Raw genomic sequence first — 27975 nt, forward strand, 5'->3', positions numbered from 1 at the left:
GGGGTGGGCCGGGCAGTGACGTCGGAGGAAAGGGGCCTCATAAGCCACGGCCTCCCTGTGGATGCAGCAGGACCAGGGTAGACGGGAGTGCGCGGGACGGAGGGACGCTGCTCTGGGACTGGAGCAGGTTGGTGACTCGCCTCAGGGCCAGCTGGACGGGGAGGGGCCACCAGGGGAGGCACCCAGGTCTGTGATCTGAGGATGACCTTGCCCTTCCAGACAGGGTGGGGGCGGGCTCAGCGGGGGCGGGCTCAGCAGGACCGGATGCACAGTGTTGGGCTGGGGAGGGGGTCTGGCCCCCCAGGGTCACAGGGGTGGAGGAAGGAAGGCGCTGCGGAGGAGTCCTGTTCACAGCCTTGAATTCTGTGGGGAGGGGAGGGGCCTGGCTTGGGATCTGGGGTGCCCGGATAACCTGTGCACCATCCTCTAGCCCATCTGCAGCTCCGAGGACCCCCTTGAGCTCCACTGCCCTGGGTGTGTCTGGGCCGGGGCTGGCCGGAGGCCTGAGATCCTGCACTACGTTCCCCTCTGCTCTGTCAGCAGAGGCCCAGAGGCAGCCCCCCAGGACCCAACCCCACCTTTGGGGCTCCCCCCACCTCACTGAGAGGCCAGCTCTGGAACCAGGGGGCTGGTTGTCCTGGGTGGCCGGTCCTCAGCCAGGACACGCCCCTCCTGGGGCCAGCAGGGGGAGCGGCACAGCTGGGGTCCTGCTCCAGCAGGGGTCCCGGTCCCAGCTCTGATGCCACTCAGGGCTGTGGGCAGGGCCGCCCCCCACCTGGCCTTGGTTTCCTCCCCAGACCCCTTGGCCCTGACAGTGGCCACCCCAGGCTGGTCTAATGACAAGTGAGTGACCAGGGCAGCAGCCAGGCCCCGAGCTGGCCTAGCTGGCCTGTGGAGAGGGTCCCGAGGGCGGGACGCAGAGGGTGCGGGTGGGCAGACGGAGGGCAGCTGACCTCCCGATCCAGGAAGCTCCCCCAGGCCTGTGGGATGCTGGCCCCTGGGGACAGGAGGGCAAGTGGCTGGAGGCCTCCGGGTATGGGCTCGGCCCCAGGCCTACACAGGCGCAGACAAAGAAGCTCTGGCTTCGAGGTCAGGAGGGGACAGAGGGACAGACGGACAGATGGCTGAGTGGCCTCTCCTCCTCCCGCAGGCCACACACCATGAGCATCCGTGTGTGCCCCCGCCTCGGGGTCGGCCTCTGGCTGTGGCTGGGTGTCACCCTGGGACTCGGCCAGGGACAAGGTGAGGACACGGGTGTGGGCTTCCTGTGGCCCCTGCCTGCCCCCCACCCCAGGCCGTACCTGCCCAGGGCACAGGTCCCCCAAGGGACCAGCCTCCCTCTGGCCCTGAGCCCCCAGCAGCTGCTATTCTGGGGGGACAGATGCTCAGGGGGCAGAGACGGGAAGAGGGGACAGCTCTGCCCACGGTGTCGCCCTCAGCTGTGGCTTGACCATTTGGCCTTGCGGTCTTTCTATTTCTTTGGGCTTTTTTTGTTTTCCGGTTGTTGTTGTTTGGGTTTTTTTTTTAAACAGTTATTAACACACTGCGTGTGCATTTAATTCCCTCTTATATTAATATTTTTTCCATCACCCCCAGATGCCTTTTCAATGTGAAATTTTCAAAACAGCAGAATCTAGAGTAAAAAGTGATGCCCCGCCCCCAGGAGAGCCCACGATGCTGCCTCCAGCAGATCCCTGCTCATTTAAGCTCCTCTAAGGCGCACATCACATCAGCCCCCTGCCCCCTGCGGGTAGCACCTTGGGCGGGTACACCCCATCCAGCGAGGGGACGCTTCTGCTCCCTACTGGACGTTCACAGTGTGTGCCTTTCGGGGTAATGCTGGTCGCAGTATCCTTTGTAACACCCCAAACCCGTGGGGGAGGGCTGCGTAGACTGACACTGGGAGGTGGTGTCCACGTCCCAGGGGCCGTCCGAGGCTCTACCCCTGCCGGCCACATCCCTGGCGTGCACCTGGCTCCCACGGGTGATGAAGGGGCAGGAGACTGCCGAGGGCTGGCCTCATCGGGGGCGGCAGGGGTGCATCGTGCCGCCACCCAGCCCGGAGCCCCGGCTCTGGTAACCGCCTTCTTACTGGTGGTGCATCTTCGAGGTTATACTTTTGCACGCAGGTGGTCGGGGCCCTCTGTCCTTGGGGCTCTGACAGGATCACCCCGAGGGGGCCAAATCACTAAGGAACCCCTACAGACACTTGAGTCCAGACAGCATGAGGTCCCTGCAGGCTCTGGGTAGACAGGGGAGGGCTAGGGCGGGGCGGGGCCCCACATCCACGCTGCCCTTCCCCGAGGGTGGCCCTGTGGGGGGTGCCCCTGGGTGGGTGCTGTCTCCCAGGCGCCCCACCAAGGCCCTGACGTGCAGACTCAGAAGGCAGCTGGGGATGTCCCCCAACATGCCAGGGGCGCGGGAGACAGAGGCTCTTCATGAGCTGGGCTTCCTGTTCACAAGTGGCTTTTCAAGGCCCCCGCTCCTGAGGCGTTCCTGCCTTTCAGCCCAGGCCCCAGGGATCAGCGGGGCCCGCCCAGCAGCCCGGCTCAGCTGTTCCCTGCTCTTAAGCGATCATTGTGTCTGCCGTGGGCTCCCCCCGGCCCTGCCCTTCCCCTGTGCCCCAGCTCTGAGGGGGGCCGCCAGAAGAAGCCCAGCTCTGTCTCCACTTTCCAAAACTAGCCGCCTCTGCTGAGGAGCCCCCGGAAGCCCGGGGCCAGGCTGTGCCTGAGGGCTGAGGCCTCGCTACCCCGTCCTCCCCCCAGGATGGAGCTCCCGGAAGCTGGGGGCCAGGCTGTGCCTGAGGGCTGAAGCCTCGCTACCCTGTCCTGCCCCCAGGATGGAGCTCCCGTCCTCCCCCCAGGATGGAGCCCCCGGAAGCTGGGGGGTCAGGCTGTGCCTGAGGGCAGAGGCCTCGCTACCCCGTCCTCCTCCCAGGATGGAGCCCCCGGAAGCCCGGGGCCAGGCTGTGCCTGAGGCCTCGCTACGCCGTCCTCCCCCCAGGATGGAGCCCCCGTCCTCCTCCCAGGATGGAGCTCCCGTCCTCCCCCCAGGATGGAGCCCCCGGAAGCTGGGGGCCAGGCTGTGCCTGAGGGCTGAGGCCTCGCTACCCCGTCCTCCTCCCAGGAAGGCCAGGCCCACCCCAGGGCACCCCACCCTCATGGGCTGTGTGAGCCTGGTGGTGACCTTGGGGTCTGCAGCTGCGGGGACTCGGCGGGGACATCCGGGCGGGATGGCAGCTGCAGTGCTGGCTCAGTGCCCGCGTCTCCGGTGGGGCAGTTACGGTCACTCCGGGAGGCTGGCCTCAGTGCACGGGGGCGGGGGCCTCCCTGGACAGAAGTCCGCCCTCCCGGGTGCTGCCAGGCGGTCCCAGTCCTCTTCAGCCCCGGGTGGGGCCTCTTCTAGAGTTCCCCCAGGTGGGACTGGCCCCCTCTGACCCCTGATGGGGCCCCAGCTGCTTCGGGGCCCCCACAGCTGGTTGGGGCGGTTGCCAGGGGGCAGCCCTGACCCCTGTCCTGCCTTCGCAGCAAGCAGCCGCCTGAGGCTGGCGGTGCTGCCTGAGGACCGGCTGCAGATGAAGTGGAGGGAGTCGGAGGGGAGCAGTCTCGGCTACCTGGTGCAGGTGAAGCCCAGGGCAGGTAGGGGCCCGCGCCTCCCCTCTGCGCGCACTGATGGTGACCACGGTCAGCATGGCGGTCGCTGTGCCCGGCTCCTCGCGACTATGCCTCCCTCCTCCCCCCCTGCCCCACTAACACGGGGAAGCTGTGGCAGGAGAGCGGGGCCCCTGGAGTCCCCACCGCCGTATCCCGCGCCTGGCGCACGCAGAAGGCGCTCGCTCACTTGGAAGAAACAAGGATCCTCCTCAAGCTTAGAGCTCTTGGGGCTCTGCCAGTGCCCAGCGCCAGGGCAGACTCACGGTATCAGAGCGCGTCCCACAGGAGGGCAGGCGGCAGAGGCGCCTGGCAACCCGACACAAACCTCCAGACGGGATGAGGGCTGCGAGTGTGAACAGCCTTTCAAAAGCTGAGGTTTGACGCGCAGACGAGCCCACAATCGTGGGTGTGTGATTGCAGAATGGGTACATGCACGATGCAAAGGCAAACTGGAGCTCATGCCCTGGGTGAGGAGAGGCCCGTTCCGGTCTCCACCCCCTCTGCTCCCAAGCAGAACCCCCTTCTTGACTCGCCTGTGGTTTTCTACTATCTCAACTAAGCCAGATTTATTTACCTTATTTTTCACATCTTTTTTATCTTTGCTGATTTCGTGTGCGTCTACTTATCCCATTAGTTCCTGAGAGAAGTATTTTAAATCCCCCATCGTGACTATAGATACATCTTTCTGTGGTTTCTCACTAATCGTTGTTTTATACATTGAGGCTCTGATGTTAGGTGCATACAAATTCAGAATTATCACATTTTCCTAGTAGATTGAACCTTTTTCATAATGAACTATTCTCATTATCTCTGCGGTTGCAGTCTTTTCTTATAATCTCTTTTTTGTGAGATCAGTGTTGGTCCACCAGGAAGCGTTTGCACTGAAAACCTTTTCCCATTCATTTACTCAATTTTTCTTTAGCCTTTCATTTTAGATGCATCTTCTAAGAAGCATAGAATTTGTGTTGTTTTTATGTTACAATCTTTGTCTTCTAATTGAAACATTTTTCCACCTACATTTAATGAAGTTACTGATATATTTGGGTTTAAATCTACTATCTTCCTACTTGTTTTCATTTTGTTACACTATAATTTTTTCCTCTCCTTTCTTGTCTTTTTGTGGCACTGAATTTTTATGGAAAATTTTAAACACATGCAAAAGAAGAGAGCGTGATGTAATGAAGCCTCATGTTCCCAGAATTTAGCTTCAACAGTTATCAACGTACGGCCACTATTGTTCCATGTCTGTCTCTCCAACTCCTTCCTTATAGTGTATTATCTTAAGGCAAGTCTCAGACACTATATAATTTTGTCTATAAATATTTCAGTATGTTTCTCTAAAAGGAAGGACCAAAAAATAACTCTGGTACCATTGGCATACCTAAAAAGTAAAAATATTTCAGAACCATCGATAAATAATTTGTTGTGTTAAAAATCTTCCAGCTTGCCTAATAAATATCTTTTGCAATTGACTTCTTTGCACTGAGATCTCAACAGAGTCCTTACACTGTGCTGTTCCCGTGTCTCCGGTAATGTTCCAGCTACAACAGCTCTCCTCCTTTTCCTTGACACTTATTTGTTGAAGAAAGAAGGTCGTTTGTCCGCCAGAACTTCCAACATTCTTTGTTCTGCTGATGGCATCCCCGTGGTGCCACTTTTATTGCTCCCCTACCCCCATCTGTCCTGAAGATTGACAGGTCCCAGAGGTTTGGTCAGATTCAGGTTTGATTATCTTTTGTTGACAACAATCCTTTATAAGTGGTTCTGTGTCACTCCTGCTGCACCACAGCTGGAGGCCCGCAGCATCTAGTGTCTCTTTTTTGTGTGTGAAGTTAAGATTGATGGGTAGGTGGGGGACGATTGAGCGCTGTTTATCATCCCATGTCCCCCTCTGCTCAGTAGTTACGTATCCCTTTACTCCTGCAGTGATCACCCAGAGACCGCCGTGCCATCCTTAACTTATCAACGTGTAACATCCATGAAGGCTACGTTACCTTTTCCCACACAGGAGCAGCACAACTACATTTATCCCCTTTTCATGCATGTTAATCTATATCCATATTAAATCTCATAAAACATTTTCATTTGCGTAGTGTATAAATTCGACGTGAATTTGGACCAGCTCACGTGTTTACCCTTTTGTTGTTCTCTTTTCCTTCCAGCATGTCTGGGGTTATTTTTCTCCTGCCTGAAAATGTTTCCTTTAGTAAGGGTCTGCTGGTTACACATTCTTGTGTTTTGGGGGGTTTTGTTTGTTTGTCTGAAAATGCCTTTATTCCGCCTTCATTCTTGAGGGATATTATTGCTGGGTATAGAATTTCAAGTTGGAACTTTCCTTCAACACTTTGAAGACTCCTTTGAACGTCTCTTGGTTTCTGTTGTTTTTCCTGAGAATTCAGTTATCAACCCAGTTGCTGTCGTAACGTCTTTTTCCCTGGCTGCTTTTGAGACTTTTTCCTCTGTTTGGATTCTCAGCACATTTAATCTGATGTTCGTGGGTGTGGGTCTCTTTTCTCCTGCTTCAGATTCACAGGACTTCTCAAATCGGTGTCTACTGTTTTACAGTTCTTTAGCTGTATCTCCTCAAACATTGCTTGTGCCCCATTCTCTCTCTGTATCTGTGCCTTTTACTCTTTCTTCTATATTTTCAATCCCTTTATCTCTCCATGCTTAACTTCGTGTTTTTTATTCTGACTGATCTTCCACCATTTATCTCTTCATTTGTGTGTAACAAGCTGTTAGGTCATTCTTTGAATTTCTAACATCATGTTTTGTGTTTTTCTCTTTCTTTTTTAAATTAAATTTATTTATTTACTTATTCTTGGCTGCGTTAGGTCTTTGTTGCTGCACACGGGCTTTCTCTAGTTGCGGCCAGCGGGGGCTACTCTTCGTTGTGGTGCATGGGCTTCTCATTGCGGTGTCTTCTCTTGTTGCAGAGCACGGGCTCTAGGTACATAGGCTTCAGTAGTTGTGGCACGCGGGTTCAGTAGTTGTGGCTCATGGGCTCTAGAGTGCAGACTCAGTAGTTGTGGCACACAGGCTTAGTTGCTCTGTGGCATGTGGCATCTTCCCAGACCAGGACTCGAACCCGTGTCCTCTGTGTTGGCAGATGGATTCTTAACCGCTGCACCACGAGGGAAGTCCCTGTGTTTTTCCATTTGGAAATTTCCGTTTGGCTTTTGCATTCAAGGATTCCTTTTTTTATGGTTTGATACCTGAATTCATAGGCTCGTCTTTTAAAATTTCAAACTACTTAACATAGTTATTTGAAAGTCTCATGACTCCAGTATCTGGGAAATCTGTGGCTCTCTTTCTGTTGTCTAATGCTTCTCTTAACATTCAATCACATTGCCTTGCTCCTTCGCATATCCGGTTACTTTTTACTGCATACCAGACATTGTGACAACTTATAGAAATAATTTATGGCCTTTGATAACATTGCCTTCCTTCAGAAACAATTTATGTTTGTTTCTGACAGACAGTGATGTGAACTAGCAGTTTTGGGTCATCTTCACTCTGTTTTAGAAGTTAAGATTATTTGAAGTTGGGCTTCAGTCCTTTCAAGAGCCAGTCTATCCTCATTAACCCTTGCTCCTGGGTGGAGCTCTTCAGTGTCTCAACCCAAAGAATGGCGGGGGCGGGGGGCACATGCCAAGGACTCACTTCCTCAAAGGGCCTGCCTGTACATCCCTCCCCTGTGCAGGCGGGCCCAGGAACCCAACAGACCTGGGTTTAAATCCTGGTTCTACCACTGAGTAACTGTGTGACTTGATTTTCCCACCTACAAAATGGGGGGATGGTTTTGTGAGAATTACGCAGCTCGAGTCATATGAAGCACCAACACCCGCGCCCTCCCGGCCTGTCCCACCTCCCCACGTGGGGCTGGACCCAGGCTGGGGGCCATCCGCCCCGCAAGACAATGGACTATGGGGCGGGCGTGCAGGTCCTTCCTCTGTTATCCCCTTCCTAGCTCCTGAGACCCGAGAGCCGCTAGGTGCTTCCTGGCCTCTGACTGCAGTCTCTCCAGTCGGTTCCACGACTGCCTCCCCTGAGAGCGTGGCAGTGTCTCCTTTGGAATAGTTTCTTTTTTTAGACTCACAGAGTCACAGTGGGACATGTTTGCAGGTTCGCTGTTGTGTGCCGTCCAGCCCCCTGCACACGGGCAGGTGGGGCCTTTCTCTGTGTGCAGCCCCCGTCTTCACACCTTCACGCTGTCCCCAGGGCTGTTGTGCTGGGCATCTGGAGGGCTTATGGGTCCTCCCTCTGGGGAGGATAAGTCCTTCTGGGGAAGCTTTGTAAAGGCATCTTATTCTGCTGCCGCAGAGATACATTCTTTCTCCATTTGTTACCCAGGAGGTCCTGGAGAGGGCAACAACGACCTCTCCCCTTTTCCCCTCCCCCACCCCAAGGGGAGGAGCTGGGGGAGGGGGAAGAGGAGGCGCCTGGAGGATTTTGCCCCTCCCTGACATACCTGCAGGCACACGCAGGACAGAGTGGGCGCAGCACACCTGCACGCACAGGTGCACACACGCGCACACAGCATCCACCTGGGCGGGCTCGACAGCTCTCCCCACCCCCACCCAGGGGACCTGGAGCAGGAGGTGATGCTGACTACCAAGACCCCCAAGGCCACGGTGGGGGGCCTGAGCCCCTCCAAAGGGTACACCTTGCAGATCTTCGAGCTCACGGGCTCAGGGAATGTCCTGCTGGCTCGGAGGGAGTTTGTGAGTAAGTCCCTCCGGGGGTGCATGTGTGCAGGGGAGGCTGGAGCTGAGCCCTGGCAGCCCCTCGACTGGGAGCCCCATGGAGCCTGGACGAACCCTCGCGGGGAGGGTTGTGTGCAGCCCCAGGCCTCTCTGCCCTCCCCGGTGGTCCTGACAGCCCCTCGCATCTCTGTGCAGTCAAAGATTTGAAGAGTAGCTCTGCGAGCAGGAGCAGCCGGAGGCCACTGGGGGCAGCCCTGCAGCCCAGCCCCTCCCACGAGGGGAGCCCAGACCTCGAGCCCCCAGTGGCCTTGGCCCCAAGCCGAGACCTGCCCACGCCTGGTGGGTCCAAGCCGGGGGACGGTAAGTGCCTGGGACGAGGAGCGGTCCTGAGCTTCCCGCGGATCCTCTCCATGCGGCCAGGACGTGCTTCCTCCATCTGACCTCACACTCCCCAGCTTCACTCAGGCTTGGCTGCCGCGCTCCTCGGTTCACTAAACCCACTGGGGCAGGTCATCTGCTCGGGGCGTCCTTGGGGCCCCAGTGCCTGGTCCCACCACCCTGACCCCTCTCAGGAGTCCCCCAGCCTGAGTGTGGCTGGGGAGAGGTGACACAGCTGTGGCCACCCCCCCCCCCAGGAGTACCTGGTGAGGAACAGCCCCCACCCAGGGGCCCTGAGGGGGAGGCCCCTGCCCAGCGCACCCCAGACCTGGAAGAGCACAGCCACGCCAGGGCCTCGGCTGGAGGGAGAGAGAAGCCAGGTAAGATGGCCAGGGTGCCAGCCTCCGCAGGCTAGCGGGATGGGACCACAGCGCCGCACTTCCCTCGAGGCCCTGCAGGCAGGGCTGTGCCTCCCCCATCAGACCTGAGATGTCTCTGATTTTGTTTCTCCCATCAGACTTGGAATGGAAGAAGGTACCTCCTTCCTTAGCCTCACGTGGGGTCCTGGGGTCCGGGCCGCCTGCTGTCTCCCAGTGGACTTGAGGCCAGGGCCTGCCTCCCCCACTGGGGGGGCATCTCACCACACCTACCCTGCCCGGGAGCCTCAGGTGGGGTCTGGCCCTGGCTCTGGGGCTTGGCCTGCGGGCACTGTCTGTGCAAAACTCAGGGAGCCCCAGATCGAGGGGTGTGGCTTTGTCTCCAAAGAGCTCTTGGGTCCTTTGGACAAGCCCCCTCACCAAACAGTGAGGCCTCAGCCCAGAGCTGGCAGGGTGGGCAGCTGCCTGGAGCTGTCCGTGGTGCTGACGCAGCGACCCCGGTTGGCACCCCGTTGGGCAGCCTCTGCCCGCTGGGCCCGGGTGTCGTGTCGGCCGGATGAGGAAGGTGGAACCCCCCTACCCCTGCCATAGACAATCGCACAGTGACCAGCACCGCCAAGGCTGATGGAGGGCAGAGGTGCCAGAGCGGCTGGATGTCCTGTGAACCCTCTCTGGGGGGGCTCGGAGGGCCTGGGATGATGGGCTGAGTTCCAGTGCGGTTTTCTAAGTCTGGGGAGACCCTAGTGCCTGTCCCCCAACACCCAGCTGCTCACCTCACTTGAGACCGGAGTCCTGTGGCTCCTTACCCTCTACCTGTCCCGGGGAAGGAGATGCTGGGGCTGCAGCCCGCCTCCGGGGCGGATCAGGGTCCTGCAGCAGCAGCGGGTCTCGCCCAGCACCTCGCCTCCCTCCCCTCCTTCCCCAGCCGGACCCCAGTTCCGCTGCACGTCCCCCACACCCGTGGACATGATCTTCCTGGTGGATGGATCCTGGAGTATTGGTCACAGTCACTTCCAGCAGGTCAAAGACTTCCTGGCCAGCATCATTGAGCCCTTTGAAATCGGGCCAGACAAAGTCCAAGTAGGTAGGTCCCAGCCCTGCCCTGCGCCCCACCCGGGGTGTCCTCACAACTCCTGCCAGCCCCCAGCACAGGCGATGCTTGGAAAAGGGAGTGAGAATCGGGGAAGGAGACACGCAGCCTCTGGGAACTAAGGCTGAGTTCCCACCTGGACAGGCAGGGGTGGGGTCCCGACCTGCACTGGGGGGACAGCTGGCTCCTGGGGGGACATTGTGTGGAAAGCGAGGCTTTGCAGATGTGCCTCCCTGGTGACCCGGCGAGGCTATGTGTGTCCTGCCCGCCTGCTGTGTGCCCACCCCTCCCAGCCTGACTCAGTACAGTGGGGACCCCTCCCCTTCCAGGCCTGACTCAGTACAGCGGGGACCCCCAGACCGAGTGGGACCTGAATGCCTTTGACACCAAGGAGGAGGTGCTGGCCGCCGTGCGTGGCCTCCAGTACAGAGGGGGAAACACGTTCACAGGTCTGCCTGGCCCCAGCCCCACCCTCGGGGTCTATTCAGGTCTTGTCCTGAGGTCGGCTGCCCTCGCGCCTTCCCAGATTTGGAAACGTGTGTTCTGAACCACGCCTGAGAGCTGTGTATTCACGCCTTTGCAAAGGACAAGTCCACCTCGTTCATCCATGGTGAACGTGGTGTGCTGGGCAGTCCTGCTGAAACCAGGAGACTCCTCTGGTCGGTAGAGGCCCCCGGGAGGGCCCACCAGTCGCTTGGGGGGGCCCTGCCAGCAGCAGCCCCCTCAGGGGGTCTCGCCCTGGCAGACCCCTCCCCCCACCGCAGGTCCCCTCCCTGTTTCCCGTCCTGGGGCCTCACTGCTCTTGAGAAGACAGCAGGGTGTGGGGCGCTGGCCCCTGAGTCTCTGGGTGCCTTTGAGGGAAGGAGAGGGGGCATCGCTGCCCTCCGGGCCCCCGCAGCCTGAAGGGGCCAGGACCGGCCTGGTGGGCAAAGCAGGGGGCCAGCGGCTGGTGGAGCCTTCGCGAGTGGGCAGGGAGGGTGCTCGGAGCTGCCAGCACTTTCTTCTCACTGCACCCAAGGCCTGGCCCTGACCCACGTGCTGGAACAGAACCTGAAGCCCGTGGCGGGTCTCCGTCCGGAGGCGGCCAAACTGGTGATTCTGGTGACGGACGGCAAGTCCCAGGACGATGCCCGCACTGCTGGCCACATGCTCAAGGGTCTGGGCGTTGACGTCTTTGCTGTGGGTGAGCAGACCCCGGGCTCTCACGGGGAGTTTTCACAGCAGGTGGCTCCCACGCCCCCACCACCACCGCCCCCGGGGCTGCAGGTCTTGTGGCCTCTGAGCCCCAGCCCGCTGTCTGCGAATGGGGAGGACAAGTCCCTGCTCCGAGGCAGCCGCGTGAGTCGGCGTGGGCGGCAAGGCCGCTCTCTAATAAAGTGTCTGTAGACGTGTCCGTGCCCCCTCCTGTCTGCACGGGCCCTGTGCACGGCCCGGAGGCCTTGCTCTGCTCCCTTAACTGGCCGGTCATTGACTCTGTTCCTTGGGAAGGAAACTCCAGACTTGGGGGCAGGGATTCCTGGAGGCAGAGACCGTCGTCCTCGGTGCCTGACCCCAGCCCCAGGGTGTGCAGGACGCCGAGGAAAGCACACTGGCCTCCCTCCTGGCCCCAAACCCACAGACAGCCAGGCAGGCATGCACAGCCTGAGGGGGACCTTCGGGTGTCTAGCCCCACCTTCACACCAGCCCATCTCTCGCGGGGCCCGGCCGGGTGGCCCCGCTCTGGGCCTGTGGAGTTTTGGGTCTGTGGCTTGGGAAGGAGCCTCTGCCGGCTGGATGCCTCGCAGGGGCCCAGTGGTCCTGGCTCGCGACGGACAGCTCGCCCCACCTGCGGCAGGCGTGAAGAACGCCGACGATGCGGAGCTGAGGCTCCTGGCGTCCCAGCCTCTGGACGTCACCGTGCACAGCGTGCAGGACTTCCCCCAGCTCGGCTCGCTGGCCGGCCTGCTCAGCCGCCTCGTCTGCCAGAAGGTGCAGGGCAGGCGCCCGCGCAGCGGCCCAGGTGAGCGAGCAGGGGTGGCACGAGGGCAGGGCCGCCCATGCTTGGCCGCAGCCCCGCCAGGCCCCACCCACGCGGTTCTCAGGGCTCTGAGGATACCTGGGGGAGCGTTGTCCTTCCCGGAAGTGGCCCCCAGGGGCGCAGGCAGAGCCACTGTCGCCAGCTGCCCCCTCCCGTCCCACAGTTACACCGGCCGCAGCCGCTCCGGCCCTGGACCCCCTTTCCGCTCCCACCGGCCTGGTCCTGACCCGGGTGACCTCCTCCAGCATCCACCTGTCCTGGACCCCAGCCCCGCGGCCACCGCTCAAGTACCTGATCGTGTTGCGGCCTTCTAAGGGCGGCGCCCCCAGGGAGGTGAGAGGGCCCCCCCTCACGCAGGCAGGGCTGGACCCGGGCCCACACGTGGAGGAAGAAGAGTGGCAGGGGCAGGGGGCTACCAAACCGCAGCCCCTTGCCCCCGCAGATGGCCCAGACCTGGACAGGGACGCAGCCGCGCAGAGAGCGCGGGCTAACCCAGCCCTCCCCAGCCCGCGCCCCCCCCCCCCCCCCGCCCCCGCCCCGCCCACTCTGTCCCGGCTTCTGTTCCAGATGGTGGTGGAGGGGCCCGCCTCGTCGGCAGAGCTGCACAACCTGACCTCCAGCACGGAGTACCTGGTCTCCGTGTTCCCCGTCTACAAGGCCGGCGTCGGTGAGGGCCTGCAGGGTCCGGTGACCACAGGTGGGCGAGGGGGCACCTGGGCTCAGGGTTGTAAGGGCTGCCCCCGCCTGCAGCCTCCCCTCAGAGCCTGGCACCGGGGCAGTCTTAACCCGGGTGGGGCACACCCCCAGCCTGTGACCGAGGCCGAGTCACTGGGCCTCTCCGACCCTGTGTCCTCTTCTGAGCACAGTGGTGTCGTTTGTGTCGTCACCCCGGTCGTGGCTGGGACCCAGTACTGCTGCTGCCTGCACTCTTGGGGCTCCCGCCCCGTCCAGCCCGCAGGCCCCCAGGGCCTGCGTGAGCCGCCCCCCAGCAGCTCTACTGAGATACACCCCACGACCCTCCCATTTACAGTGTACCAGTCGGTGGTGTCCGTCTGTCCCAGCATCGCACACCCAACACCTTAGCAGTCACCCCCAGTCCTCCCCTTCCCCACGGCCCCTGCCCACCCCTGATCTCTTTTCTGTCTCTGGGGTTTGCCATTCCTGGACCCTCCATATAAATGGGACCACACAGCATGTGGCCTTAAGTGAAAGCAGGGTGGCCCAGGGCGAGCCGGGACAGGGACTTCAGTTGTCTGTGCCCCCCACCCGCGCTGGTCTTCCCCCCACCGTGTCTCATCAAGACACACCTGGCCTGCGCTGCCTGAGACCCTCTGTCCCGCTGGTTTATGGGGCTGAATTCTGCCTGTGCTGCGTTTCTAAAGCCCCCCCACGCCCGCCCCGTCTCCCCCAGCGCCCCTGCCCCCACCCCAGGCGCTGACCCTGGCCGCAGCGATGCCCAGAGCCATCCACCTCACCTGGCAGCCCTCGGCGGGGGCCACCCAGTACCTGGTGCAGTGCTCGCCCACCTCCCCTGAGGGCACGGAGGAGGGGAGAGAGGTGCGGGGCCGAGGGGGAGGGGAGGCGGGGGAACCAGCCTGGGCCGGCGGGCGGGGGCACAGGCAGGGGCCAGCGTGAGCCTCCCGCAGGTGCGGGTGGGGCAGCCCGAGGCGCTGCTGGATGGGCTGGCCCCGGGCAGGGACTACGAGGTGTGGGTGCGGAGCCTGCGAGGGGCAGAGACCAGCGAGGCCCAGAGCATCCGCGCCAGGACCCGTGAGTGCCCCGCCCGCAGACTGCTGCCCACTCTGGCTCCCCGCAACCTTCCACGGGTGGGGGACCCCGACCCCATCCGGTAGCCCCATCAGCCCTGGCCATCGCCCGCCATTCCCCCGTACGTGTGGGGCGGTCCCTGAGGCCTTGGTGTGCCCTGCAGCCGCCCTGGCCCCCCCCAGGCACCTGAGCTTCTCGGACGTGAGCCATGACTCGGCCCGAGTGTCCTGGGAGGGCACCGCGAGGCCTGTGCACCTGTTCAGGGTCAGCTACGTCTCGAGCAAGGGCGGCCACTCGGGACAGGTGAGGCCAGCCCCTGGCCGGGGCCGATGTCCTGGGCTGTCCAGGGGCATGAGTTGTCCATGGGGACCCAGCGCCCTCCGCCTCCCCCACTGGGCACCCTGCATTCAGGGTCGGTGGGTGTGGCCAGGTCTCCCCAGGCCCAGCCTCAGCCTGTACAGGGGAAGTGGAGGGCACCTGACACCACCTGGGCCCTCGTGGGCCCCTGGGGGCGGCAGACGTGGAACAAAGAACCGCACACGAGAGCCCTCGTGCATGTGGGCGGGGGGTGCGTGGCGTCACGAGAGGCGAAAACACCGGCTTGTTGGGCGGGCTGGTGGGCAAGACCCCACCCCCGTGCCATGGATCCTGCGCCCCGTCCCCGTCTCCCCAGTCTGGGGGTGGTCACGGGGCAGGCCTGGGTCTCCCTCTGGCAGGCGCTGCCCCCTCCGCAGCTGCCCATGTCCCCACCCCCACCCGCCTGCAGATGGAGGCTCCTGGGAGCGCCACCTCGGTCACTCTGGGCCCCCTCTCGTCCTCCACCGCCTACACGGTCCGCGTTACCTGCCTCTACCCTGGGGGCAGCTCCTCCACACTGACTGGCCGCCTGACCACACGTGAGTGTCCTCAGGCTGCTTCCCTCTGCTCCCCTGGACACTAAGATCAACATAGCTGCTTGGTGTCTGCTCTGTGCAGCACCAAGCCAGGTGAGGGCGGGTACCTGGGCAGGTGTGACAGTGGGCCCTGCGGGCACTGTGCCTGAAGACTGGGGGCCCCTCTGCCACCCCAGCCTCAGTCTCCCTCTTCCAGGGAAGGTCCCCAGCCCGAGCCAGCTGTCGGTGACAGAGCTGCCTGGGGACGAAGTCCAGCTGGAGTGGGCGGCCGCAGCGGCGTCCGGCGTGCTTGTCTACCAGATCACGTGGACGCCCCTGGGAGAGGGGAAGGCCCATAAGGTGTCGGGGGAGAAGACCTTCCCCATCCCAGCTCCCGGGGTTCAGACCCCCATGCTGCACCCTGGGGACATTGGCCCGCATGTGGCCCGGGCCAGGCCCCAACGTGTGGACACAACTCCACGGCTGGACACGCGGTCCCTCCTCTCCGCAGATCTCTGTCCCGGGGAACCTGGGCACGGCCGTCCTGCCCGGGCTGGGGAGGCACTCGGAGTATGAGATCACCATCCTGGCCTACTACAGGGATGGGGCCCGCAGTGACCCCGTGTCCCTCCGCTACACCCCCCGTAGGTGACCCCTGCTCTGCCCCAGACCCCTCGATCTGTGGGCCCCCGACAGGCAGTCCCCCGAGTCCCTGACCCTGCAGCTGGACCACTTGGGTCCTGAGCCGTCCAGGCAGGCATCCCTGGGATGGCCGAGGGTCCAAGTCACCTGGAGTGACACAGTGCCCAAGACGGTCCTGGAGCTGGCCTGGTGACCCTGTCTTGGCCAAGGCCACTGGGCAGCGTGGCGGGGCCGTGGATGGGAGGGTGGCGGACGTGGTGCAGAGCGGGGGACGTGCTGCCAGCTGAGGCCCCCCCGCCCCTTGCTCCCCCGCAGTCAGCTGGAGCCCACCCTCCAACCTGGCCCTGGCCTCGGAGTCGCCTGACAGCCTGCGAGTCAGCTGGACACCCCCGAGTGGCCGTGTCCTCCACTACCAGCTCTCCTACGCGCTGGCCTCAGGCTCGGGACCCGAGAAGTCGGTGGGTCTCCCTGGAGCCGGGAAGCCATCGTCCCTCGTGGGCCCCTGGGTCCTGGGCCTTGGGGGAGACAACGTCCCACCCTGCCTGTTAAGGGGGCCACTCTTCCATGGCAGGACCCACAGGGAGCTGAGACGCCCAAATGAGCAAAGACGCTCAGGTGACCATCTCCCCCGCACCCCCCAGATCTCCGTTCCAGGACCCAGAAGCCATGTGACTCTCCCTGACCTGCTGGCGGCCACCAAGTACCGGGTCCTAGTCTCAGCCGTCTACGGAGCAGGGAAGAGTGTGGCAGTGTCTGCCACGGGCCAGACGGGTGAGTGGGCACTAAGACCCCCAGGCCCCAGCAGACCCCAGCCGGACCCAGGACCCTGGCAGGTCTCCGGGAGTCAGGATGTGTGGGCCCTGTCACTCCTGGAGGCACCCTGCACTGCAGACCTTAGCGGAAGGAGATCGGGTCTTCACGCAAGACCTTCCTCGGTGTAGAATGCCAACCGGGACCCCAAGGGTTAAGGCCACTGCAGTCCAGCTGAACGCGTGCAGGCTGACGTGGAGGGGATCGCGGCTGTGGCCCGGCCTGCAGGTGCCCAAGGCTGGGGAGCGGCCGGTGTTCTCCTGGATCTGCGTCTGGGAGGCGCAGGGCAGACGTCCAGCCTGCAGGAGCAGGAAGCCGGACGCAGACCACAGACGGGGCGGCTGCAGCGGAGCCCAGGGCCCATGCCGGGCTGGCCCCACCCTCGGGGTATTGGTTGTCCCTGGGGTCCCACCACCTGCAGGCCAGGGCCCGGCTGAGAGGAGTCTTTTGTTTTGCTGCTTTTCTTGGGCAATCAGACGCTCGGAGTAGAAGGCCCTCAGAGGCCAGTTAGCCGACCGCCCCAGGTTCCCTCTGTGTCCCCTCCGTGGGGTTGCCTGGTTTTGGCTTGAATACCTCTGGGGACGAGGGCCTCACTACCTGAGGCTCAGCACCCTTCCTATCTTTTGAGCGGGGAGCCGCTTCCCGCCCTGAGGGTCCTAGTTTCTGCACGCACTCGCCTGTGAGCGATCCTGAGCGCCCACGTAGAGCTTGGCAGTGGGCAGGCCTGCAGAGCTGGGTCCCGGGATGGCGGTGCCCCGGGCACGTCCTCACACCCAGGCATCTCCCTGGCCCTGCCGCCTGGGGCGCATCTCCTCTTGCGTGCAGCCCCCAGTGGCAGCACCCAGCCGGATGCTGTCTTCCTGGGGGTGGAACCTGAGGCAGCAGGACACTGTCCCTGTCCCATCCCCGTCCCTGAGGTGTGGGGACTACAGGGCATGGTGTCCGGCCACAAGGGGCCCCTCCCCACTGACCCTGACCTCTGTCACCTCTCAGCAGCCTGCCCGGCCCTCCACCCGGATGGCTCCCTCCCAGGTAGGTCCCCCCACCCTGTGTGGCAGCTGCTTCCCACCAGCCCCTAGCCGCCCCTGCTCTGGGTCCTTGTCAGGGGGGTGGCCTGGGACTGGGGTCAGGCAATGCTGGAGGCCCGGGTCCTGCGTGGCCTCCGTGAGCCTCTGCTGACCAGGAACGGGGCGGGCGAGGGGCTGAGCCAGGGTCCCTGGCATCGCATCTTTACTGCTGTGGGTCTGAGACAGCCAGAGGGAAGGCTGACACCCGTGGGCCCCCGTGGTCAGGGAGACCTGCCAGGTCGGGGCGGTGGGGTCGGGCTGCAGGCGGGGGCCCAGCTTGGGGCGGGGTCTCCCGCGGGATGTCCAGCAAGCTGCTCAGCCCCGGCTGCAGGGCCGGCGAGTGGGGATGGGGGTGGGATGGGCGGGTCCGGGCACTGAGGGCCGCTGGGAGGCGAGGGCTGCGGGCAACAGAAGGGGCAGGACGGTGCTGCTTGCGTGTCCTCCCCCAGGCCAGGATGGAGGGAGAGGGGGAGGAGCAGGCCCCCGAAGGCCTGCGTCTCCCTCGCTGCCCCTGCTGCCTCCCCTCACCTGACACCTGGCTTTCTTCTCTGCCCCCTCCCCCACCTCCCCTCCCGTCTCTGCTTGTCCCTCGCGCCCCACCCCTCCCCAGGCTTTGACCTGATGGCAGCCTTCGGGCTGGTGGAGAAGGAGTACGCCTCCATGCGTGGCGTGGCCATGGAGCCCTCGGCCTTCGGCCCCATCAGGACCTTCACGCTCCTCAAGGACGCTCAGCTGACCCGCCGGGCCAGGTCGGGGCGGCGTGGGCCTGGGAGCAGGAGGGCACCCTGCGGGGGTTGTGGGGGGGGCGTCCCCCAGGCCCAGCGGCTGCACCCCAGAGCCAGCCAGGGAGCCTCCCGGGGGGACGTGGGCTCCGGGAATCCGAGTTCCACAGATTAATAAATCTCTTGTGGGCGGGATGAGGACACGGTTGGGGGGGGGTCCTTCTCCCCATGTGGCCCAGGGATTGACCAAACGTGCAGACTTCTGGGCGGGGGCCACCAAATTTGTCTCCCTGAGAACTGCCTCCTTTGTGCTTTCATTTGATGCTGCGAATATCCGGGGTCTGTAAGAAACCACTGCTTCGTGACTCACCACGATCAAGGCTTGTGATGACCTCCGAGGTCTAATAGTTGCCCCACTTCGTATATGGAAGTGTCTTTAATCACTCATTGGAAATTCCACACGCACAGCATAATTTTTAAGTTAAAATGTTTTACGTTGCAAAGGCAAATCACGTACTTTATAATAGAAATTTGAGCAATACAAAATGCAACCCTGGGGCTGCTAAGAGTGGAAGGGGCTCCTCCCTGGGTCAGGAAGGCTCCCCAGGAGGTGGCAGAGGGTAGGAGAGAATGGGAGAGGGGAGGGCGCTCAGGAAAAGGAGCAGCACGTGCCAAGGCCCTGGGGTCGCTTTGCTTAAAGAATTGCAGCCATGAGGCTGGGCTGTGTCTTCCAGGCCCTTGGTTATCCCAAGAGCAAAGGAAGGGCAAATAGGGAGGCTGCAGGCCATTAGGAGCGATTTTATTGGGTGACTCAAGACCCTGTTCCCTGCCCCTCCCCACCGCTGAGCACCAGGGTGGGCACGGCACCAGCACAGACCCCAGCTGCCCACCCAGTCTGAGCAGCTCCCAAGGGCAGAGCTGCCTCTGGGCTTGTGGGCTCCTGGCCCAGGAGACAGGCTCAGAGACTTTGCTGGGAGCCCTCGACCTGCACCCTCCCCACCCACGCAGAGACCCTGAAGAACGATCATCGTGGACACTGGCCGTGGTCCCTGCTGGGCCTTGGGGGAGCTGTTCCCGTTGAAACCTGACAGGCCCAGGCCGGGAGTCCTGCCCCTCACACTCCCCGCGTTACTCATGGGGAAGCTGAGGCAGGAGAGGCTCAGCCTGGCCCCAAGGACACCACTCTGCGGTCCCAGGGGTCCGGCCTCCTCTCAGGCCTGCGGTCGCCCCTGCTGTGTCCCCACAGCGACATCCACCTGGCCACCCTCCCCACGGAACACACAGTCGTCTTCCTCCTGCGCCTGCTCCCCGAGACGCCCCGCGAGGTCTTCGCGCTGTGGCAGGTGGCGGCCGAAGACTTCCGGCCCGTCCTGGGGGTCCTGCTGGACGGTCAGTTGGAGGGGAGCGGTGGGCCCCGGTCACTCCTCGAAGGCAGGGGCCACTGGTGCAGCACGGCCTCTGAGGCTTTGCACGCCCATTGCGGCTCCACTCCGGTGCGTCCTCCTGCCTTTCGCCTGAGGGTCTCACGTGCTCCCTGCCCCGCCCCCCAGCCAGCAGAAAGTCGCTGACCTACTTCAGCCGTGACCCCAGCGCCACCCTGCAGGAGGCCACCTTCGACCTGCCCGAAGTGAGGAGGATATTCTTTGGGAGCTTCCACAAGGTCCTGGAAGGTCCTGGAAGGACCCACGCATGTGCCTCCCTGCCTAAGACCCTCCTGGCTGCCAGGTTCTGGGGCAGAACCCCATGGGGCTCTGCAGGACACAGGCTGCCCACCCCCGTCACCGTGGCTCCCCCTCTGCTCCTGTGGTCCCCTCCACCCTGGACGTCCTTCCCTTAATTTGGGTCAAAGAGCTTCCAGCCCTTTCTCCTGCGTCCCACAAGTCCCTGGGAGGGGCTGTGCGGGATGTCATTTGGTCCATTTCACAGGAGGGAAACTGAGGCCCCGCGAGGGGGGTCTCACGAGACTTGGGGTGGAGTCAGGATCCTGAGCCCAGGCCCCAGGGGATGGTCACCTGCCCCTCCCCGCTCTGGCCCTGGCCTGTGGGCGTGGAAGGGAGCCCTTCTTGGCCGGGGCCGCAGGAGACCTCCTGGTGTCTCCCAGGTGCACATAGCCGTGGGCCGCTCCAAGGTCAGGCTCTACGTGGACTGCCGGAAGGTGGCTGAGAAGCCCACTGGGGAGGCCGGCAGCCTGCCCACCACCGGCTTCGTCACACTGGGGAGACTGGCCAAGGCCCGGGGCCCCCGGAGCAGCTCAGCCTCGGTGAGCCAGACAACCCGGGGCTGGCGGACCCCCTCCCGCCCCCTGACCCAGCTGCGCCTGGCCGACCCTGCCCCTCCCTCCCACCTGCAGTTCCAGCTCCAGATGCTACAGATTGTGTGCAGTGACTCCTGGGCAGAGGAGGACAGGTGCTGCGAGCTCCCGGCTTCGGTAGGCGGGCAAGTGCCCACCGAGGGCAAAAGATTCTGGGGGTAGACTGGCCATCCAGGTCATTGCCGCTCCAGGAGAAATCCAGACAGCCTTCCTGGAGGAGGCGGCCCCCAGGGCTAGAGCCGGAGCTCAGGGCGACTGGATGTGTGTCCTGGAGGCCCTGAGGCAAGGCAGGCTGGAGCAGGCCTGGAAGCTCCCAGGCCCAGGGGTGGCTGCTTCCACGTACTCAGGGCCACTGCCCTTTTCTGTGGGCACGGTTGTGGGCAGGGGTCCTTACCGACTCCCCTGGGTGCCCACACCGGGCTTGGCCATGCTGGTGGCCTGCAAGGGAGTGAGAGAGGGAGTCATGTTGGGGGCTTGTGTCAGGCAGCTTGGGGGGTGGGCACCCAGGACCAGGTCCTCCCCCTCCCCCCCAGCCTCCCAGGGGTGGGTTTGGAGGCTCCCTGGACCCTGGTGTCCGTGGATACCCTGAGCTCTAGGGTCGAACAAGAACTGAGGAAAGGGTCCATTTAATGGTGGGGGTCTCCTTTCTCCCAGAAGGATGGAGAGACCTGCCCTGCCTTCCCTTCTGCCTGTGCATGTTCCTCGCAGACCCCTGGGCCCCCGGGCCCCCAAGGACCTCCCGTGAGTCCAGCACCTCCTCCCTGGGGTGACCAGGGGCTCCTGGCATATCTTGCTGCCAGCGGTGATGAGGGTGGCCCTGCATGCCCCAGCAGCCGTCCCTAGGCCCACCACCCAGATGGGAGACTTCATGAGTGTCCTGCCCGCCTCTTCCACCCCCCCGGCCCACAAGTCCCCTCCTGCAAGCCCCTTCCCTCTCCCGAGCAGGCCCCTCTCTGGTGTCGGAGCCATCCTTCCCCACTGGGGTGGGGGTCTGGGCCCAGCAGTCTGCAGCGCCGCGCTGGTCCCTGGCCACAAGTCGCAGCCATGCAGGCAGCCTCTGTCCTGGGCGCGCTGGGCTGTAGGGTAGCCCTGAGGGGCCTTTCCCCAGGCCTCCAAGGAGGCAGCTCCAGGCCTGGGCCCCGCTGTGGGGCAGGTCCAGACCCTCTGGCCACCCTGAGGCTCCAGGACCCGTTCTAGCTGGTGGTCCACAGACCTCACCAGGGAGGGTCCAGGGCTGGAACCCAGACCCGCCTGAGCCCATGAACGCGGTAACCAGTTGGCTGTGGGAGGGCAGGGTGGGCCAGGACGCCCTCGCCCCCGGAGCCCCTTCTTCTTCTCCCCCTAGAGGTGGGGACTGGAGTCCAGGGCTGCTGGGGAGGCCAGCGTGCAGCCCGGCCTCAGCCTCGCTTGTGATTCTGCAGGGCCACCCCGGGAGGGACGGAGCCCCAGGAGAGCAGGGCTTCCCAGGGCCCAGGGTGAGTTGTGAGGCATCCTGGCGGGGGGGTGCAGGACTGAGCCCCCCGCAGCCCAACCCCAGGCAGGAGCGGGGCCCCCCAACCGGGCTACGGTGCCCTCCCCGCGGGGCCCCAGCCTAGGGACCGCGTGGCGGGCAGTCTTGGGCATCTGGCCAGGACGTGTGTCCTCTGCCCTCAAGTGTGTTTCTCTCCCCAGTGGCTCCACCGGCTTTGAAAGTTGCTGGTGTTTTCTTGGACGCGTGGCCTCCAGCGCCCGCTCCGCTGGGTTACCTCTTCTTCTTCGCTCGTGGGGCTCTAGGTTTAACGGAAACACCTGTGCCCTGAGTTGTGACTGGTTTACCCTGTTGTTGTCTTTTGACCTGGCCGACCGTACGCGTCTCCAGGCAGATTTTAGGATCGCCTCTGTCTAGTGGACCGCGCGGGTCTGTCTCTACGGCTCCTGACTTCCGCACCGCGGTTCGAGGCTTTCCTCAGTCTGAGAGGGCCCACCCGCTCCTGGTCCCTTCTGTCTAGTGGACCGCGCGGGTCTGTCTCTACGGCTCCTGACTTCCGCACCGCGGTTCGAGGCTTTCCTCAGTCTGAGAGGGCCCACCCGCTCCTGGTCCCTTCTGTCTAGTGGACCGCGCGGGTCTGTCTCTACGGCTCCTGACTTCCGCACCGCGGTTCGAGGCTTTCCTCAGTCTGAGAGGGCCCACCCGCTCCTGGTCCCTTCCGTCTAGTGGACCGCGCGGGTCTGTCTCTACGGCTCCTGACTTCCGCACCGCGGTTCGAGGCTTTCCTCGGTCTGAGAGGGCCCACCCGCTCCTGGTCCCTTCCGTCTAGTGGACCGCGCGGGTCTGTCTCTACGGCTCCTGACTTCCGCACCGCGGTTCGAGGCTTGCCTCAGTCTGAGAGGGCCCACCCGCTCCTGGTCCCTTCTGTCTAGTGGACCGCGCGGGTCTGTCTCTACGGCTCCTGACTTCCGCACCGCGGTTCGAGGCTTTCCTCAGTCTGAGAGGGCCCACCCGCTCCTGGTCCCTTCTGGTGCCTCTAGCACCTTCCGACACACAACGTGCTTCCTCCTGCCTCCCCAGACCACTGCCCTGTCCGTCCTCCCAGGGTTGGGTAGCCACAGCCCCCGCCAACTTCAAATGCAGCCTAATCACATCACGAGTTTCCACGGACCCCAGAGTCCAAACGGCTGCCTCAGACGCGGGTCCTGGCGTCCAGCTCCGCCCTCAGCTTCCCCCAATCCTCCGTCCTCTCTGTGTACGATTTTTGTGCCCCCTTTATTATTCAGTTATCTTATTTGCAATAGTTTTTTATTTTCAGATGGTTTTCTTGGAATTTCCTGGTTTAAATTTACATCACCTGTGAAAAATCACTTCACTGACTCCGATTTTTATTACACTCGTTTCTTTTTCTTTTTCTGTTTCTTGTTTATTTGTCTGGTGTGGTGACACTCCAGAGTTTGTCAGAGAACCGCGGTGAGAGAAGACGTCCTCATCTTGCCTTTACAGAAATGCTTCTGGTGTTTACCGGTTGAGTGTGGGCCTGGCCTGGGAGCTGAGACAGATACATTTTGCCTCGTGATAGTCAAATCCTACCTTATTTTATTAGGAGATTCTAAACATCAAGAGCGGGCGTTAAATAAGATTGAGTGCCTCATCAGCTGCTGTGGACGCAAACAAATCGTTTTTCTTCTTGAAGCTATTAGTTTGGTGAATGATTTAATCTCTCCCACGTTCTGAGCCGCGCCTGCTCGCGTTAAAAGCCGGCTTGGTCACCGCGCGCTCGCTGCCCACTTAACGGGCCGCAGGCTTCTGTGCGCTCAGGTTTTATTTGGGATTCTCGCGTTGATATTCACAAACGGGAATGCCTGTGGTTTGCTTTAGTTTGGTGCGTTGATATGCCTGACTCACATGATTATTTGAAAGCAGGCTTTGTGTTTTTAAACTGCAAATCAAGCAGTTTAAATGGTGTTAGTGTCGTCTGTCCCTTAGAGGTTTGGTAGAATGTGCTGGTGTCTGGAGTTCAGGGCTCTGTGCTGGCCCGTCCGGAGGCGGCCCAGCTCCTGGCTATACAGTGGGGTCATAGCAGGGCCCCTCCCTCCCAGAGTGGGCTGCGAGGGTGAAGATGCCTGTGACAGGCCTGGGTCTGGAGACCGTGGGCCAGCAGGAGGGCGGGGTCGAAGGAGGGGCCGCAGGACCGGCCACATGTCTTCTCAGCCCCACCACACACCCCCGTGTCTCCAGGGAGAGCCCGGGCCACCCGGACAGATGGGACCCGAGGGTCCTGGAGGTCAGCAAGGGTCACCAGGCACCCAGGGCCGAACCATCCAGGGACCCGTGGTAGGTGTTGCCTACCCCCCAGCACCCACCCCCCGGCCCTCTCCCCTCGCCCTCCCTCCCATCCCCCCGCCCCTCTCCCCTCACCCTCCCGCCCATCCATCTTCCCCGTCCAGGGTCCACCAGGGGTCAAAGGAGAGAAGGGGGACCATGGACGCCCCGGCTTGCAGGTAGTGGGTCAGACCACACTCGGAGCACCGGTGCTGTGTGCTCAGGACGGAGGTCTGGGGACAGGGCCTCCCCCTCCGGGTCGGACCTCGGCCCAGCCTGGCTGGCTGCCTCTGTTCTATTCCAGGGCCACCCCGGCCTCCAGGGCACCCCTGGGAAGGTTGGCGTCCAGGGACCAAAGGTGGGAGAGGAGCCTGGCCGGGAGGGTCTGGAGATGGAGGCTGTGGTGGGACTTCCTTCTCTGCCCCACACCCACCTCTCCCCCTATCCTGCCCCCGCCAGGGCCTGGCTGGTGGGAGGGGAGTGTCAGCCCACACAGACTGCCCGGGGCGGGGGCAGGCCCTGGGGTGGACCAGCCCCAGCCCGGCACAAGCACGTACCCCCGACAGTGGTGGGTTTTGGGGGTCACTGTGGGAGGGGCACCTGCCTCTGCCCCGCCCACTCCTTCCTTTGCCCTCAGGGAATGAGAGGCCTGGAGGGGACTGCTGGCCTGCCCGGACCCCCTGGCCCTAGGGTGCGTATCGTCTCCTCCGTGAGCCCCCAACACCACTCACCCCACCAGCCCTCCCCAGGTTGCTTGGGGCTGAGCTGAACAGTGACCGGGGCGGCCTCTCGGCCCCAGGCTGGGGCCTTGTCAGCGGCGGCGCTGGGCGCACGAGAGTCCTTATCCCAGGAGCTTAGCAGCAGCGCCCGCCCGCCCCCGCGCCCCCCTCCCCGCTCCCCGCATCGGGCAGGTTGGTAGGAAACGCCGCCATTCCACACGCAGGAAGGTGCCTGGGCTCCCGGGTGGGCCTGGCTGGGGGACGTGGTCGGGCCCCCCTTTTCCCTCTCTGCCTCCAGGCCGCCCTGCTGGAGGGCTGGGGGCACGGCCGTTCACTCGGAAGCGCCTTCCCTCCCAGCCTGGTGTTCCTGGAGGTCAGAGCGGAGCTCAGGGGCTGGGAGCTACTCTGAGTTGGGGGGCCGGGGCCGGCAGCCCAGACCCGGCCAGGATCTCCCGGGGGTCGGCCTCGCTGGGTTCCTGGAAGGCCGAACTGCCCCTCCTGCAAGAAGCCCCCGCGGGGGGCCCGTCCTGCGGTCACACCCGGACTACTGGGACGCGGGTGGGGACGTATTAGTGCAGAACTAGCGACAACGGGCGGGACGTGCAGGGGTGCTGCCTGGGCGCGGGGTGGGTAGGAGGCACAGCCTGCAGGAGGCTGGGGACAAGCTAAGGCGTCCCCTGATAGCTTGTCTTAGCTTTGCTCTTGGTCCAGAGCAGGCGGGACTGAAGGGAGGGACCCCCGCACCGGAGCTGCAGCCAAACCGGAACCCCCGCCTTTGCAGGGCTTCCAGGGCACGGCGGGGGCCAGAGGCAGCATTGGGGAGCGAGGACCCCCGGGGCCTGTGGGGCCCACGGTAAGCCCCTCCCTACCCAGCCCATCCGCCCGACAGCAAGGGGGGGGTCACATGTGTGCAGACTTGTCCCCGCTGACCGCTCAGGGTGTCCTGCGACTGGCACGTTGGTAGAGCGAGGCCGGCACTAAGCTCGCAGGGGAGAGAGCCCAGGCTACCCCCTGCCCGGCCCAACACAGACAAGGTGGGGGGCAGGTGAGGGGACGTGGGCTCTGGGGGCCGGGGAGGGGCAGACCTGGGCCTGCAGGCTGGGTGGGGCCCAGGGGGCAGGGAAGCTCCCTCTCGCAGCGGGAGAGGTGGGTTCTCTGTCCTCTGGGGACTCCTGGGATGAGTCCCGCACGAAGCCTTCGGTTGGGGGGCGCGCTGGGCGGGCGGCCACGGGGTCCAGATGCTTCTCCTTTTCCTCCCACTCAGGGGCTGCCGGGGCCCAAGGGGGAGCGAGGAGAGAAGGTGAGTGTGGGGAGTCTGGGGTCTGGGCCGTCCCTGGGGAAGCACAGGGAGGCACTGACTCGGGCTGCTCAATCCACTGGCCACGTGGCCCGTCCTCCCTTCCAGGGCGAGCCACAGTCCTTGGCCACCATCTACCAGCTCGTGGGCCAGGCCTGCGAGTCCGCCATCCAGAGTGAGTGGCCCAGCCTCCCGTGAGGACCCCAGAGCCTCCGCCTTCACCCGGGAGGGAAGGGACGCCCGGCGCCCGGTCGTTAGCGAACCCAGCCTTGCGGCCGTTCTCCTGGGCCACGTGCCTCGGACCAAGGCAGGGAGCGAGGGAAGGTCTCCCTGCCCCGCCCCCTCTGACCATCCTCCCCCGCAGCGCACCTGCTGAAGCTCCACGCCTGCACCCACGAGAGCACCCGGCCCCCCATGCCCATCTTGGAGGCCCCCAGGGCCTTTGGCACGCACAGAGAGGCCCGGCTCCCCGGAGAAGTGGGGCACGGTGGCCCCCGCCCAGAGGACAGAGGTATTGGCCCCCGTGGGGAAGGGTCTCCCCCAGTCCTGGGGCCGGTGGCTCTGTGTGGCCCTCCTCCCCCAGGTGATGGGTGGGGAGACAGGCCCCCTGAACCCACACAGAACTGGGGCTGCCTGGCTGCCTGGGGCCCTCGAAACAGCCCCTTCCCCAACTTCCCAGCAAGCCTGAGCTTAGGGCCTCCTCCCCAGCCTCTGGTCCCCTCCCTCCCGTCCCTGATCCGTCCCCCTCTCCTTGGCTGCCTCAGCGGGAGGCTTGGTCCAGTGACCTTGTTGTAATGAGTCCGCCCATCTGACTGGGGCTGCGGCGCTGTTCACGGCTCAGATGCTGATGCTGAGATGGATGGAGAAGTTGATGAGGGGAGACGGAGCTTGTGGCCTCGATGGGGAGGAAGGAGACGGCTGGGGGTGGGATGTGGCGGCTGGGAGGACAGTTTTGCACCGAGGGCGAGGGGTGGACGGGGATGGGTGGAGAAGGGACTCCCCCGACTGCACCCACCACAGTCCCCCAGACATTGTCTTTGCTGTACATGCCCCCCGTTTGTACCTGCCGTCCAAAGCTGGCAGGCGCTGTCATGATGCCCACCCCAGCCCCCTCCCCCATCCCCACCGCACACTAAACCCCGGCCTCTGAGACAATGATCAGTGCCTGTTTGAGGTCAGGGACCCCCGACCCTAAGCTTCCAGCCTCAGCCTGAAGGCTGGACCCGCTGCCCCCAGGACCCGCCTTCCCCAGGTCAGCATAGGCCCCTCGAGAAGGGAAAGCACTGCCGCCTGCACCCCTCGGGCCGGCACATCCCTCCTGCCCCTCAGCTGAGCCTGGAGCCCTCAGTCGGACAGGCAGCCCTGGGCCGCAGCGGGGGGCGGTGGGGGGTGGGAGCAGCGGGGAGCGTCGTGCAGGTGCCAGAGAAGCAGCTGGGGCGGGCGCAGTGGGGCGTGTGGGGGCCTCGGGGGAGCCGGCAGGACTGAGGTGGGTGCGGGAGACCGAAGCTGGCCCAGTGGGAACCCAGGGAGGCCCTGGTGGGGGTCAGCACCACAGTGGATACCCGGCCGGGGCAGGGGCCCAGGGGGCAGCGTCCTGAGGGGCGGGTCTGTGCAGACCCGGGACCCGGGGGCCTGGTCCACGCAGCTGCGCAGGCCGGGCGTTGCTTCCTGACAGCTGTCAGCTGTCCGCCGCCTCCCCCAGACCCGCCCACCCTTTCCTCCTGCCAGGACGGTCGCCCTGCTGCCCCGAGTGA

At 63.4% G+C, this 27975-nt stretch overlaps 1 protein-coding gene across 1 annotated transcript; it reads left to right on the forward strand.

Moving 5' to 3' along the window:
• Positions 1-40: 40 nt before the first annotated feature.
• Positions 41-27975, forward strand: COL20A1 (collagen type XX alpha 1 chain). The gene is made up of 34 exons (XM_073793315.1): positions 41-1242; positions 3528-3638; positions 8238-8381; positions 8555-8698; positions 10040-10198; positions 10534-10653; positions 11223-11387; positions 12039-12203; positions 12385-12554; positions 12789-12918; positions 13633-13778; positions 13868-13991; positions 14152-14291; positions 14755-14884; positions 15078-15220; positions 15372-15504; positions 15818-15960; positions 16144-16273; positions 17309-17344; positions 17990-18128; positions 19348-19490; positions 19652-19761; positions 20203-20361; positions 20452-20529; positions 21067-21153; positions 21834-21887; positions 24331-24384; positions 24510-24563; positions 24843-24896; positions 25706-25777; positions 26189-26224; positions 26330-26396; positions 26586-26732; positions 27950-27975. Exons 1-34 carry the CDS (start codon positions 1161-1163, stop codon positions 27973-27975), a joined length of 3795 nt encoding a protein of 1264 aa, XP_073649416.1. The 5' UTR covers positions 41-1160.

The sequence above is a fragment of the Tursiops truncatus genome, chromosome 15 (genome assembly GCF_011762595.2).
Source record: "Tursiops truncatus isolate mTurTru1 chromosome 15, mTurTru1.mat.Y, whole genome shotgun sequence".
Classification (NCBI taxonomy): Eukaryota; Metazoa; Chordata; class Mammalia; order Artiodactyla; family Delphinidae; genus Tursiops; species Tursiops truncatus.